Genomic DNA, 15,308 nt, shown 5'->3' with positions numbered 1-15,308 from the left:
ACACAAACATCATTTTCCGTATTTTAATATACAGAACAAAGGCAGAATTGGCACTGACAAAATTGTGAAATGACAAAAGTTGCTGTTAATTTTATGTTTTGGTGGTGCAAACAAGTCACAGAAAAAGCTGCTAAGCGTTGAAATTTGGAAACCGAAATCTGTATCCGTATCCGTGTTTTGATGCTTACGAGTTGATCTTGCTCGTTAATTTTATGGATATTTTTGAAGCTGTCGGTGGCAACACAAAACCAGTAGGTCAATTTGATTCCTTGCTCAGTTATTCTTCTTTGTACAGGTCTTCTTTTGGAGATTATCTCTATATTTATATCATTATATCTAATTTGCAGGTAGATGAATCTACTCAAAATCCGCGAAATGTAATATAATCCACTGGAATCTCAGCATTGAACAAATCCACAGATTAGGATTTTCCTTTCTGGAAATAGAAAACAAATTGATGCAGAAAAGCAACATTTGTGTATCTACCAATTCACAATCTGTTTGTTTCTGCGTTATAGACTCCATGTAACTCCATTTCATCAATTACGAACTGCGATTGAATGCTATACGTCTTTAGTCACAATTTTTACGTTTGATTCACGCACATTAACTTGGATTTTTCTAAAGGAAACATATTCTAAGAGTATTGATACGTTATTTTTATAATTTGAAGAGTTTGAGCACTCTTTATTAATTAAATATTATAATTTTTAATAAATTTTTATTCTATACTTTTATATATTCTAAAAAAATAATTATATTTTAAATAATATTAATAAAAATAACATCAATAAACATAATAACCCCCAAAAATATAAATTGGTAGAAAAAAAATTATTCTTACGGAGAAATACAATTTTTTATCTATAGATATTTTAGATTAAAACTTGCACTCGCACGCTATAGTAAAAGTAATTAAAAATATAAAAATAATGTAATTACTAAAAACACGTGTTGAAATACAGTGGCTCCTTTATTTATATGAAAAAAAATTTAAAATATTAAAATATAGAATTTTGAAACAAATACAAAAATATTAGAAAAATTCAGAAAATATCAATAATGAGTTTTCATACTTTAAAAAAATATTATTGCATTTTTAAAAACTGTCATAGACAATTTTTTTGTTTTTAAGTTTTTTTTTATATTTTTCAAATATTATTGACGAGTTTTAATTTTTTAATATTTTTAAAAAATCACTATTAATAATTTTTAGTATTTTATAAATTTTAGTTGTTCTGTATCTCTAAATCACTTTATATATATATATATATATATATATATATATATATATATTAAAAGCATTATATTTTGATATATTATTTTTAGATATCATATATAAAAAATATCTGAAATCTAGTTAAGAAATTGTATTTTTTTATGTAAAATTCGATAATAGGTATCAAAATCTTTAATTTTAAAAGGTAACAAAAAAATCTAAATTAAACTAAATGTAGAATTATACTTTATTATGCTTTATTAATTCTATATTATGCTAATTATTACCTTATTACTGTTAAGGTGAGATTATTGTATTTTCCTCCTAACTTATAACAATTTATTAAAAAAAAACATTTATTGACAATGTTATATCAAATTAACACTTATTAGGATAATCTCAATTCCTTTATGTTTATTCACATACATGAATTATGATTTTTCAAAAAAAAATTATTTCAAGAGTATTAATATGATATTTTTATAATTTGAAGAGTTTAAGTGTTCTTTATGTATAATTAAATAAATTAATAATATTAAACATTATAATTTTTTAAAATATTTATTACATTTTATTTTATACTTTATTGAAACTATATTATGTTAATTAATACCTTATTACTTTTGATAAAAATGTGAGACTATTGTATTATTTGTTTAATTATAATAATGTATATATTATGATATTCATAAATTTGAAAGATCATTATATATATATTTTAATCAATGGTTAAAAGTTCTCTAATACTTTGAAAATTAAAATATATTTATATTTTTTAAATAAATCATTAATTTTATTACTTATTAATGTAAAATTAATTATAGTAATTATTTTATGTGGAAGAGAGTATAGAATATTTCTTTAATTTATAAAACATCATAAAAATTATCTTATAATAAATCATTAAAAAATATTTAATTGGTAATGTTATATTAAATTAATATTTTTTAGCCATGTTCTAACCTCATCCATTCAATAGAATTAAAATTTATTATTTCTTTCAGTAAAACTTAATTTGAGGTGCCTTCAAAAGTGTCCAATGAGGTTGAACATCATCTATCAGGTTTCTAAATAAACACTAAATTTATAAATATAATAATAAATTTAACTTTAATACACTATTAGTATAATTTTCAAAAAAAAATTAAGTAATTAAAAAACATGATAAATATTACTTTTAAAAAAAATCTAAAGCGAGTTTGTTTATAAAATAAAAAAGTAAGAAATTATTTACTCTCAAATCTCTATATATTAGTATCATTATGTATTTTAAATTATATTAATAATAAATTATTATTTTTCAGTTTACAAACAAAATTGATTTAGAAGAGTCTTATTCAAGATGTAAATTAGTTATTACAAAAATTAATATTTTTTTAGTAATACAATAATTCATAATTAAATGAGAATATAAAAATTATGCTGTATTCTACTCTATAAATACATTCTAATTAAATAGTAAAAGTATAATACCAAAGTAAAGAGAGCTATTGCCAACAGAAAGCCCATAAAGGGAGGGTTGTTCTTAAAAGAAGACAACGATAAACAACTAATTAAGGAGAAAACCTTTGATTGAAAAGTACAGAAAATAAGCATATTAAACAAATTTGGATTTGTATTTGAGTTCCATGGTTGTTTTACTTAAATGGGAAGATACACATTTTCTCAGGAACATGATGTAACTCGATCTTTTACTATTTTATGATTAATGTTTTTTTTATTTTTTATTAATGTGGATTACTTATTTCACTGACTTTACATTAATATAATAGAGATGAACATCCATTCATATTAATAAGTTCTTTTTTTCTCTGAATTTGTGTTAATAAGTATAATATAATAATATTGTGTTATAAGAGAGAGAAATAAATAATAAAATTAAAGTAAATTATACCTTTTGAGAGAGAAGTTTAAATTGTATTCTATCTTTTATATTTTGAAAAATTATACCCATATTTTTAAAAAATGAGTACGTGCTGTAGTTTATTAGATTTTAAATTAATTTAATAGAACTAATTAATTTAAATTTAAATTATACCCAAATCGTTTGGCTTATTGATTTGATGCTGCTAAGGACAGCTTCAACAATATACACAGTGCATACTAATTAAATTAGTTGACAGTAAACAATTTTTTACACTAAGAATGTATTAAAATTAAGCTCTTAAATGTATATAAAATATTGTTATGAAAATATAAATTTTATGCGAATGATCGCTTTCAAAGTGAGCGAGAATATTAAAAAAAAAGGAAAAATATATAAGAAAAAATTATAAAAAATTATGAAAATTTTATTATAAAATAAATAATAAATATTTTAATATTAATTTAAAATTTATTTCACATAAATTTATGTAATTTAAAATTAATTTATTACTTAGCATGTTATATAATGGTAAATATATCAATTTGATAAAGTATAAACCAGGGATTGGATATTAAAACCATTGATTAACACCAAAATTGACATTTTCAGGCATGTGCACAGGGGTCACTTCACTACACTAATTAATTTTGATAAAGTTTGTGTGTGTCCACACAACAATATTGTATTATTGACCAAATAAAACGTTTAATGAAATCGTTTTTGACTTGTTCGTGCATAGACCGCAGCGTAAGCAATTGTATCTGATGGGTGCAATATAGCAATACAAAAGTCATACATGAGTTTTATTGCCTTATACCAACAGATATAACCGCCTATTTTCTTACTATTATAAAGCACTTTCTAAAGTAAGAAATTAATATCTGTTCGATTATTTTTCTTGTAATATCATCCTCAATTTCGCAAATAATTATAAGTCAATTTCATTGATGCTCTATAGACTTAAATTTCTTGTTTGAAAGCCAAATATTTTCATCGTCAACAGCATAAACAATTTATGGAACCAATGCCCAAGTTTGTGTTTTCTCTTCCATTCATGTTCCTCATCACTCCATGGTTTCTATTGGCTCTTCATGGCGATGCTGAGAGTTCCACATATATACATAGTCCCACACGGACAAATCCCTCTTTGCTCAAGCCTTCAAAACTCATCATGATTGGTTTGAATCCACCATTCATTCCATAAAAACAACCACACTTGATCAATCATCCAAGCAACAACAGAAACTACTATACTCCTATAACCATGCCATGTATGGCTTTTGTGCAATGTTATCTACGGATGAGTAAGAGGCTCTTAAGAACTCCCATGGCTTTGTTGCAGCATATGAAGACAGAACTGCCACCATGGACACCACTCACACCTTTGAACTTCTCTCCCTAAACTCTTCAAGTGGCCTATGGCATGCAACTGAGTGCAGGTGTTATCCCAAGTGGGCCCAGAAGGAATCAATCTGTGTGATTCAAAATCAGACCCTGACTATTGTATAAACAAATGAGGAATGTTACCAAAGCCAGTTATCATGTATGAAAAAAGCAATAAAAAGCTAACAGCCAACATCAACACGAACATTTGTTAGAATAAAGCCAGCACAGCTGTTGCCTCATACTCTTCAAGAGGTCCTTCCTTTGGTCTTCAAGCCTGAGATAATGGCACCTGGCACTACTGTTATTGCTGCTTACTCTCCTCGTATAGTAGCAGATAGAATTGGCACCAAAGTGTAATTCTTACCAAATGACTACAATATTATCCTTGGAACATCCATGCCATGCCATGCCCTCATGATTCTGGTGTCTGTTGCTCTTTTGAAAGCTGCATACCCTCAATGGAGTGCTGCTGCTATAAGGTCAGCACTAGTAACCACAGCTAGCATTCTGGATAAAACCCAAAATCCAATTAAAGATAATGGCTACCTTCCTCATAGGAGGTGGTGAAATTGATCCTAATAGAGCACTTGATCCAGGTTTGATATATGATGCCACCCCACAAGACCATGTTAATCTCCTATGTGCTTTAAAGTACACCCAGAAACAAATCTTAACCGTTACAAGCTCAACTTCCAATGACTGTCCAAAACTATCCTTTGATATTAACTACCCCTTCATTTATAGTTTTCTACAACAAAAATAGAAGTCAGTTTTCCAAGAGTTTAAGAGGACAGTGACCAATGTTGGAGAGTGTGCTGCTACTTACTGAGCCAGACACAACCCAAGGGCTCTTTGGTGACAGAGTCACCTCAGACATTAGCATTCAGATATAAAAATGAGAAGCTGAGGTACAATGTTACAATAAAGTATGTCAAATACAAGAAGGAAAATACCTCATTGGGGAACTTGTTTGAATTGAAGATGGTGGATCACACACCGTAGGGAGCCCAATTGTTGTGGCACAAGTGGAATTGTATGAATTCTTGTTTGACTTTTCGTTCTTGTTGCCATATAGTTCGGACTACTGCATAGGACCCCAAAATAATAGATTACTTTTAGTAAGTAATTTTTTATGAACTTTCATTTTCGGTGTCCTAGCTATATCTAGTCACATAGGACGGGTCATTGCTTTTTGAGTGTGATCAGAAGGCTTTAGACAAAGTGCATGTTTAGTAATGAATGACAACTAAAATACGTCATTAGTTGATTAATTTCCTTGATTTCGTGCACTAACACTTCCTTTGGTAAAAGAGGATAGAACGATGGAAAAAAAAAATAGAAAGAAAGACAATAAGGGAAAAAAAAATTCTAACACAACCCATTTATCCTATCAACGATAAGAATGGGTTGTCTAAATTTCATTAACGCACAGATATGGGCCTGTTTGTATTGATTAGAAACGGATTTTTCTTGAAGACCATCTTTTTTTCCATCCATTGTATTTTGAAGTGTGTATGTAATTAATCTAATCCGTTAATTTGATATAAAAAAATCAGACTCCATTAAGTGAACTTTTTTCCCCAAACAGGCACTAAATAAATAAAATTACGCAACAAGTCCTATAATAAAAATCTTTTATCGACAACATGCAACCCAAATAACGAAATAAAATAAAATAAAATAAACAAGTACAATAGCAACTGTGAAAACCAAAAAAATTAATTGAAAGTTAATTTCTTACCTCCTTGTAAGTTAATTTTTAGATTTTGTTGGTGTATAACTTTAATTAGCTTCAAGTTTGTTCTCTGTCTTGTCGATCCAACACACTCAACCAAATCCTCATTCCTCCACCTGTACCACAAATAAAAACTCCAACCAACCTTCCAGTGCCAAACTAGTTTCCATTTCATCAACACCATTTTTTTTATCTTGTCAAATTTTCACCACCACACAAAAAAAAAAAAAAAACCATCTTTCCATTTCCCATGTCCTCTCCCTCCCCCTCTCCCTCCATCTCCATCACCACCACTGCCACCATTTCATCCTCACCCCATAAAAATGACTTAGACATATTCACTAAGTTGTTCTTTTTAATAATCTTTGTTGCTCTCTTCATTCGGGTATGTTATGTCTATATTTCTGTGAAGCGTGAACAAGGCCAAAACCCTAATACAACATCATCAACCGATAATGGTAATGATGATGATCAAAACAATTCCAATGGGCTCTCCATTGACATCATCAACTCTTATCACACTTTCCCTTATAGCAAAACCAATGTGGACACCACACATGATCACGATACCACGTGTGCCATATGTATTTCGGATTATGAGGAGTCGGAGATGCTAAGGATGATGCCACAATGTCGCCACTACTTTCATCGAGATTGTGTTGATGAGTGGTTGAAGGTTAATGGATCGTGTCCCGTTTGTAGGAACTCGTTGTTGCAAGGTAGTAATAATGGTGTCAATATCATAGAATGTGTCTAATTAATTAATAATCTAAGGTAAAATAATTAGAGTTAATTTTCCTAGGGCGATTCTCTTTTTGTAAATTTGTTTTACGTGCCAGCATGAAATAATTAATGTACATGTTTAGAAGAACGATCGTAGATGACTCGGAGCTTTTGTGTGTGTGTGTGTGTGTGTTTGTTTGTTTTTTTTTTTTTTCCAATTTTTATTGAGACATGCATCATCGAAATTCAATTGTGTCTGTGCTTACTCATCTTCTTACAGAACGGTTTGAAATTTCTGTGATGATCTTTTTTATTGAAAATTTTGAGCTACACATTCTTCTTAATTTTGTATACTAAGCTATATTCCTTGGAGTTAAATTTGAGTTATTTTTCAATGGTGTGTAACGTGGTATTTTAAATTTTTTTTATAGTTACCGTACCCAAAAAATTTCTACCAATAAAAAAAAGATATATGACAAGTTTAAAAAATTTATTATATATAATTTATTTAAAATTATATTATTTACTATATATTATTATTATTATATATATTTTGTATATTAAATTTTATTTTTTTTTATAAATTTTTAGTTTCAAATAAATATAATTTATATTTAAGTAATTTCTATTTATTGTAAATAAAAATAATTATAAATAATATATTAATTTAATAATTAAATATTAATAATAATAAAATTAAAAATATAAAAAATATATTAATATAATATTATTATTTTATTTTTAAATTTTAATTTGTTTAGTTTTAATTTAAATATTTTTTAATTTATTTAAATATAATAATTTATTATTAAATAAATTTATTATTTAAATATGTGTCTAAATATTATTAGTTAAAATTTTCCATGGATGATATCCTTAAAATTTTTTATGAGGATCACAAAATTTATCCTTTTCAATTTACTTGAGTGTCGTTGATAAAATTGGTCCTGAAAAATTGTATTACAGCTGTCAAGAGCATTTATTGTAATTACTATATACTTTTAAAACTTTATTTTATCTGTAAATGTTTTCTTGAATGGTTTTAAAATGAAAATGATTTGATTTTTCAAAATCTTCCTTGCTTAAGTTCTGTGTATGTAGAAATTCCCTCAATTTTGATTGAATTTGATTTTAACTATAATTATTTAAAGTGATAGATTTATTCATTTTACCTATCTTTCTCTCTATATATTAAAATACTTAATAAACAAAAACTCTTTCAATTTTTTTTAAAATACTTGTAATATAAACTTTTAATGTTTATTAGTAAATCTTTTAAGTTATGCTTGGATGGATAATTTAAGAATTTGAAAGAATATGAAATTAATAATGCAAAATTATAAAAGTAAGAGTTAGATATATGATGAATTATGAATGATGATTATATAAAGTTAAGTATAATAAAAAAAAATTAATTTTTTTTCAAAAGACATATATCATTTAATTTTTTTATTCAACATAAAAATTATCTAGTTAAAATTTTATAACATTTTAAAATATTATTCCTTTCTATCCAACTATATATAGTTTAGCAATTTAGAATTATTCAATTTAAACAAAACTTTATTTTTCACTTTAAATAACATCACTAAAATTTACAAAATCACTTCTCAAATAAGTGACATCCATGCTATAGCTAGTTATATTTAATAGTTTGACGAAATTAATATAAACAACATTACAATAAAATTACACTTAATAAAAACATGCATATATTTAAAACATTAAAAAATAACATATAAACGAAAAAAAAAAACATAGCTCACTTTCTATATAAACCTAAATCCAACCGTCCCTGATTATTAAATTAGATGAGCAAGTCTTAGCAAGAAGACTAAGAACCAATTAAAAGAGGACAAGGAGCAGAATTTATGTTGTCTGCTGAAAGTAAGAGTAATTTTACAATTTAGGTTTTAGTAAACCCAAATCCAACGCACTAAAAAGGCAGTATAAATGTACATATAACAGCATCCCACACACACAGTCCAACGAGAAGTCTTAAAGACCATCCAACTATTTAAAAAAACACGCCAGAATAATGCCATAGAAAAAATTGAATTACATGTAAGAACTACATGCTTATTAACACATTTTCTTAACATATTTTTTATTATTGAATAAAATTTATTAAAATTTATAAAAAATTTATTGTTATTTTTAAATTAATATTTTTGTCTCGTAATTTTTTTCTTTTTTCTACGTCTCTTCCAATTATTAATATGAGTGATATATCATAAGTCACCGTAATCGTTGCCAGAGAAAAAAAAAAGTGTTACACGAAATAAGATAAAAGAATAATGCTATTCAAACACATTGTTTAAGTGTCTATACCGTATATCATATACCAACAGTGTCTATTTTTAAAAATTTTAAATTAAAACTTCACTTTCTCGGTATTAGGTATAGACATCCAAAGAGAGTGTTTGAATAGCATTATTCAAGATAAAAAGGTGTTTTAATGTACTTTCTAACACTTAATTTTATTAAAATTTATAAAAAATTAGAAAATATTAAATTAAAAAACAAAATAAAATTTATGTGATTTTTTTTATCATTTTAAATATATTTTAACTAATCGTTAAAAGTAATATTTCTCCAAAAATAAAGCTTGTGAAACGAAAGTTCAATCTAAATCTCCAATAACAAGCTCTCTTTACCCATATATTTTGTTATTAACGACTTAATTTTGTCTTTTAAAGTCAAGATATGTCATGATTAAGTTTAATTGAATCTAATTATTGAGTACTCGTTGGAATCGGTTAGCAAACTCCATTCTTTTCAACACATTACTTTTTTGCTTTGACAAAAGAAGTACTCCCTTCAATTTTAATCCACCCTGTGATCACTCCTATATACACCCAGAAAGGGTAAACACCTCTCATAGGAATGCACCATTTAAATGAAATTACAATTGATATACAAGAAAAGTACTCTGTCTAATTTGTTTTATATAAATGGCATTATCGTTGTAATCTTTGAGTCAAAGTTTCATGCATTCTTGAAGATAGAATGGAGGTTAGCTAGGATCCGTGCAAGTGAAAATGTTTTGTTGCTCTCTCTCCATATTCTCTCAACATTTTCAATCAACTCAAATTAATGTGAACCAGTCTGTCCTAACACTCACTTTCTCCCCCAAAAACAAATCATCAACACTTTCTCACTTTGTGCCACGCACCAACAGAGGCTGCAACGAACCCCAAACACATTCCATATTACAACCTACGATTACAACCTCAAACACCACCACCACCACACAATTCATCTCCCCTAACTACTATCCCAAAAAATAAAAATAAATAAAGAAGACAAAAAAACCACACCAAAGCAAAGAGTGTTTTTTTGTAGTTGACTCATGAATAATTGCATTTGGTTCCATGCTTCCCCTCCACTGCCAAGTACCAACCTCCAAAACCCAAAGTGGAGAAAGCAAAGTTGTAACAAAAGAAGGTGCAAAGTTCCAACTCTAGCACTGTCTCTCTCCCATCCTCACACCCTAATAGCATATTTGAATATCAATTTACAAGCTCTATACCTCGTTGTAGGTTTCCTCAACTTTCCCCTAAATCATGATTACATTTTTCTCAACCTAACTCACACTAACCCTCACAATTTTTCTTATACACCAAAGAAGACGTTTTCTAACAAGAATAGAGATTTTTTTTAAAGATATAAAACTTACCAAAATACAATTTTATTTTATATAATATTTTTTCATATATAATTAAAAAGATTTACTTGTTTGAGGCTTGTTTCATGTAACTTATATTAGAAAATTTATTATTATTGACGTGTGATTGATTCATGTGAAGCATTTTTTTTTTACAATTTCATATGAAGCATACTTGATTAGTAAAATTTTAAGTTCAAATTTTATATTTAAATTTTTTTATTGAAAGAAAAAAATCTCACAGTTGAATACATATTAAAAAATTATAATATAATAATACTAATAATTTAGGCCAAGAAACACGTATTTTATTAATTTTTTAAATTATTTTTCAGTATTGATAATAGTTAAAGAATTAAAAATATACTGTAAAAAAGAATTAAAAATGTTTTATTTTTTAATTATTATTCTTATGTTATTAGTTAACAAAGACTTAAAAAAAACAAACACGAAATCTATGGCTAACTCCACTGACACATCCCAGCAGTAACTCAACTATTCATCCACTGACCACTGTGAAGCTTATTGCTAACTCTCTCTCTCACACACACTTTCACTCTCTCTCTCTGATATATAGAGAATTAAATGCATGATCTTAACTCAGAGCGTGCTTGAGAGTTGAGACTCTCCACAAAAACAAAGCAATAAATGCAGCAGATGAAACCCTCACCCACCCTTTACCCCTCAAAAATATCATCCAAACCTCTCTGATTCTCTCTCTCTTTCACTCTCTCTCCTCACAAATGGAGAATCTCTTTCCCCTTCATTCCCTCTTCTGTGCAACCCCATGTCCTCTTCCTCTTCCATTCCCTCTCCACCCACAACAACCACATACTTCACCAACCTCGGCCTCGGCTACTCCATCGCCATAGCCCTCGCATTCCTCTTCCTCCTCTCCACCCTCCTCCTCTCCTCCTACCTCTGCTGCCGCGCCCACCGCAACCGCCACCGCACCACCGCCGCCACCACCGACGGTCTCGTCCTTCCACGTGTCATCTTCGTCGCCGAAGACGACGATGCCGAGCCTAACGTCGCTGTGGGTCTTGACCAGAGCGTCATAAACTCCTATCCCAGGTTTCAGTTCAGCAGAGACAGGGACACCACACGGAATAATACCACGTGTTCCATTTGTCTCTGTGAGTACAAGGACTCGGAGATGCTGAGGATGATGCCCGAGTGTCGTCATTACTTTCACCTTTGTTGCCTTGATTCGTGGCTCAAACTTAATGGGTCTTGCCCCGTTTGTCGGAACTCGCCCCTCCCAACGCCGTTATCTACGCCGTTGCAAGAGGTGGTTCCGCTTTCTCACTATGCTGCTGATAGAAGACCAAGTACGTGACTTCTTCTTTCTTTTCTGTGATGGGGTTTTTTTCTCTTTTGCTTTTAGGAGATTCAAAGTTTCTATCTTTTTTGCTTTTGGGGATGGTGAAGAGGAGAAGATGGAGTTTTTTTTTTTTTGAGTGTTAGTTGTTTGATTATGTAATAGGGTTTTTTTTTTTTTTTTTTTACATAGCATTAATTCAAATATGTGTTTGGAAATACGATGAAAAATCAGAAACTATAATTAATAGCGATGGAGGAAAAGTAGATACATGTCCATTCGAACATTCTACGAGTAAATCTTTGCTTCTCACTTTATAAGATTGTGTTTGACAACCCTTATCCGATCATGATTCATGTCATTTTTGTTAATTGGAATGAGTTAACATATTGTTAGTGCTCCTTTTGTCCCTGGCAATTGTGACAGAAGGTTATCTAAATCTTATAGTTGCAGTTTGCGTTTGTTTTGGACTTCAATAAAGTTGATTTTGATCTCTTGAATGTAAATAAGACTTGGGCTCTAGTTAATTTGTGTCACAAATTTTAATTTTATGTTAGAACAATAAAACAAACGATCCGTAGTATATTTTGGTTGATTTGACATTGCATGACCCTTTTTTCTCTCCTGTTTTTGCCCTTTTGACCTTTCTTTTTTCACTCGGTGATGCTATTTTTCTTCCACTTCATTCTTTATTTTATTAGCTTTGCACTTTGCCTCCACTTCATTCAGAACAAGAAGATATTGGTGCTTTTTGGCTTCCTTTTTTTCCCACTTTTTTATATTTGTCGTCATTTGTATACAACTTGCATTTGATATCCGTTCATTCTGTTTCTGTTTTCTCTCAACATTCTTGTTGTAAAATACTTTATAACAAGAATTAGATGAAATATCATTTTCAGTGTGTAGAATGTCAAAGGATTCTCGGCACGTTTATGTGCACGAACGACCACAGTAACGTGTGCTTTATCTTAATGAAATATTCTCTGCTTTATTATGTAGTCCAGCAAAAATATATTGTTATCTTATCTTATCTCACTAAATAATTTGAAAATAGATTCAACATTTCTTAATTTTTAGAAAAACTTACTTTATTCTTAAGAGTGACTTTATTTCTGTATAGCTCCCCATCATTATGTGACGAGAGCTTATTTTTAAATCAATTTCATTTATTTATATATTTTCTATATTCTCGAGTGAGTGGGGAGGACTTGGACTCTGTTGGAGGCCTTTTTTGACCAATTATAAGAGCCTTATGCACTAGTGCTTTCTATACTCAGTTGCTGTTCCTAGTTTGTTGCTATCAGTGTTCCACTTGATGCATGTATTAGTTAAATATTGCAGAGATTACTTTCAACACACTGTGAATACCCAAAATAAGATGTGCCTGAGTTGACATCACTTTTATTGATGGAAATTTAAGTATTAGTTAAGCCAACCATAACAACACTTGGATAATCCACTAGGTAAGTGCCAAACTCCATTTATCAAATTGCATAGCACATGGAATCCAATCTCAAATTTTCATTTCGATTTAACATCATGATATTTAATTTATTTATTTCTTCTACTTCTTCCTTTTTTTGGCTTATGAGGCACACTCCATACTTTCCTAACTTTTAGGATTTGGTGGTACTGAACATTCATACATGATATTCTGAATCATGACTGTTGAACTTTGAAATGAAACAAAGTGGCTTCTTGGTGACATAATAGGCCTTCTTGAGCCAGTAGAGGCATTTTCTGCCCAAAATGAATTGAATAATAAGCAAAACAGACTATTCACTGTCTGATTAAACTTGAAAGCAAAGAAGCTCCAAGGGATTCCAAAGGCCATGGGTTCATGGCTATGATCTTCTGTCAACGCAAGGCAAAGGTGCTTTTTAAAGAATCCTTACAGCTACACAACTTACCATTCCTCATAAAGAACAAATCTTAATCTTTTCGTGTTATTTAATAACATGATATGGTTAGGTTAGAGAAAAAAGAATACAAATTTTATCAAATTTAATTAGTGATTGTTACAACTATTGAAGGTTGACTCTTATTTTAATAAAAAATTGTGTCCTTTTTTTTTTTTAATAAACGGGACTAAAAGTCCAACAACAAACAAAGAACTAGGTTACAACTTTAGGTACCAAAAAATTTAAGAAATTTAAATTTAAAAAGGATAATAAAGAAGAAAGTGCTTCCTCAAAACAACTAAATTTAACAATTTTTTACCGGCCAGTTAGCCGCCTAATTAGCTTATCTGAGGAGATGGTAAAAATGGATAAATTTAACAAAAAAAACAGAGGGTGGTCAATTCAATTGAAAAGGTCTATTTCGTCAACTTTACTTACCTATAAACTTTTTTTTTTGAGATTGAATCTGAAATTTGTAAATAAATAAAAGACTTAGTTATATTTTTATTTCCTTTAATTTAGATTGTGTGAGATTTCAGTATCAAGCTAATCGGGTTTTTTATCAAACTTTTTTTTTTATCTATTTTTTTATTATTTTACTTGAAATTATTACAGATTGAATTAATTAAATTATTTTCTAAAAAATCATTAAAATATACTCAGAATAAAAAAATTATAAACTTTCTTTTTAAATCCTAATTTTATATTTTAATAAATACTTCAAATGCTATTAAGTTTTCACTAATTTCTTTACTTTTGAACTGTCATAATTATTTCATATCTTAAATGCATCATAATTTTTTGGAATTTTTGAATAAAAATAATAATTCAAGAATATAAAGTAAAAAAATAGTTGAGAGACAAAATTTGTTTCGATTTAAAATTAATGAGTTAACTAGCTTTTATAAAATTTAAAAAAATAAAACTACACATAATTATTAAAATATGTAAAAATACAATTAAACTTAAATAAAAAACGATATTGAGAGAAATTTACAGACTCAGAAGTCGGGTATTGAATATTATGATGATTGTGTTGAGACCACAAAGACCAAAATAATTATCCATTTATTTACATTTATGTAAAGGTATGTGTAGCTCCTTAGAAATATGTCTTATCTCTCTACCTGTAAGGGTCTTAACACCCAATAATTGGTATATTTTTTAAGGGATGTTCTGATTTTGTATACTATTCTATACCCTACAAATGGTATAGAGGGTTCTTATGGATTCACACCAAGTTCTGCTTCATTCTCTTGAAGCCACGTTTGGGTGATTTTGGAGTTGGAGGCTTTGAAATTGCTAATACATAATTATTATATGGTTAAAATCTTCAAAGCAGAAGCAAAATATCAAAATTACAAGATAGTTAGAACGCTACTTTTACTAAAATTTAGCATACTTCAATGCTTTTACCACACTCTTTTTAATATGTGATTAAATTAATCATCCATATTTGACTAGATTTGTATATTTGATTAGTACACAC

The 15,308-nt window shown here is 28.6% G+C and overlaps 1 protein-coding gene and 1 pseudogene across 1 annotated transcript; both read left to right on the top strand.

The window, feature by feature from the left end:
• Positions 1–4,110: 4,110 nt before the first annotated feature.
• LOC113862493 lies at positions 4,111–6,964 on the top strand (annotated as a pseudogene).
• Positions 6,965–11,131: 4,167 nt separating this feature from the next.
• Positions 11,132–12,672, top strand: LOC113863029 (RING-H2 finger protein ATL67-like). Its single transcript, XM_027496404.1, has 2 exons — positions 11,132–11,143; positions 11,317–12,672. The coding sequence occupies exon 2, from the start codon at positions 11,385–11,387 to the stop codon at positions 11,934–11,936; it is 552 nt and encodes a 183-aa protein (XP_027352205.1). The 5' UTR covers positions 11,132–11,143; positions 11,317–11,384; the 3' UTR covers positions 11,937–12,672.
• Positions 12,673–15,308: the final 2,636 nt, after the last annotated feature.

Source organism: Abrus precatorius, unplaced genomic scaffold, assembly GCF_003935025.1.
Source record: "Abrus precatorius isolate BTA unplaced genomic scaffold, Abrus_2018 Scaffold3, whole genome shotgun sequence".
NCBI classification, from domain to species: Eukaryota; Viridiplantae; Streptophyta; class Magnoliopsida; order Fabales; family Fabaceae; genus Abrus; species Abrus precatorius.
This window is presented reverse-complemented; position numbering and strand designations above follow the sequence as displayed.

Bases quoted from the DNA above. Each gene is read 5' to 3' on its own strand.
- LOC113863029 (XM_027496404.1), top strand. From the start codon at position 11,385: ATGTCCTCTTCCTCTTCCATTCCCTCTCCACCCACAACAACCACATAC.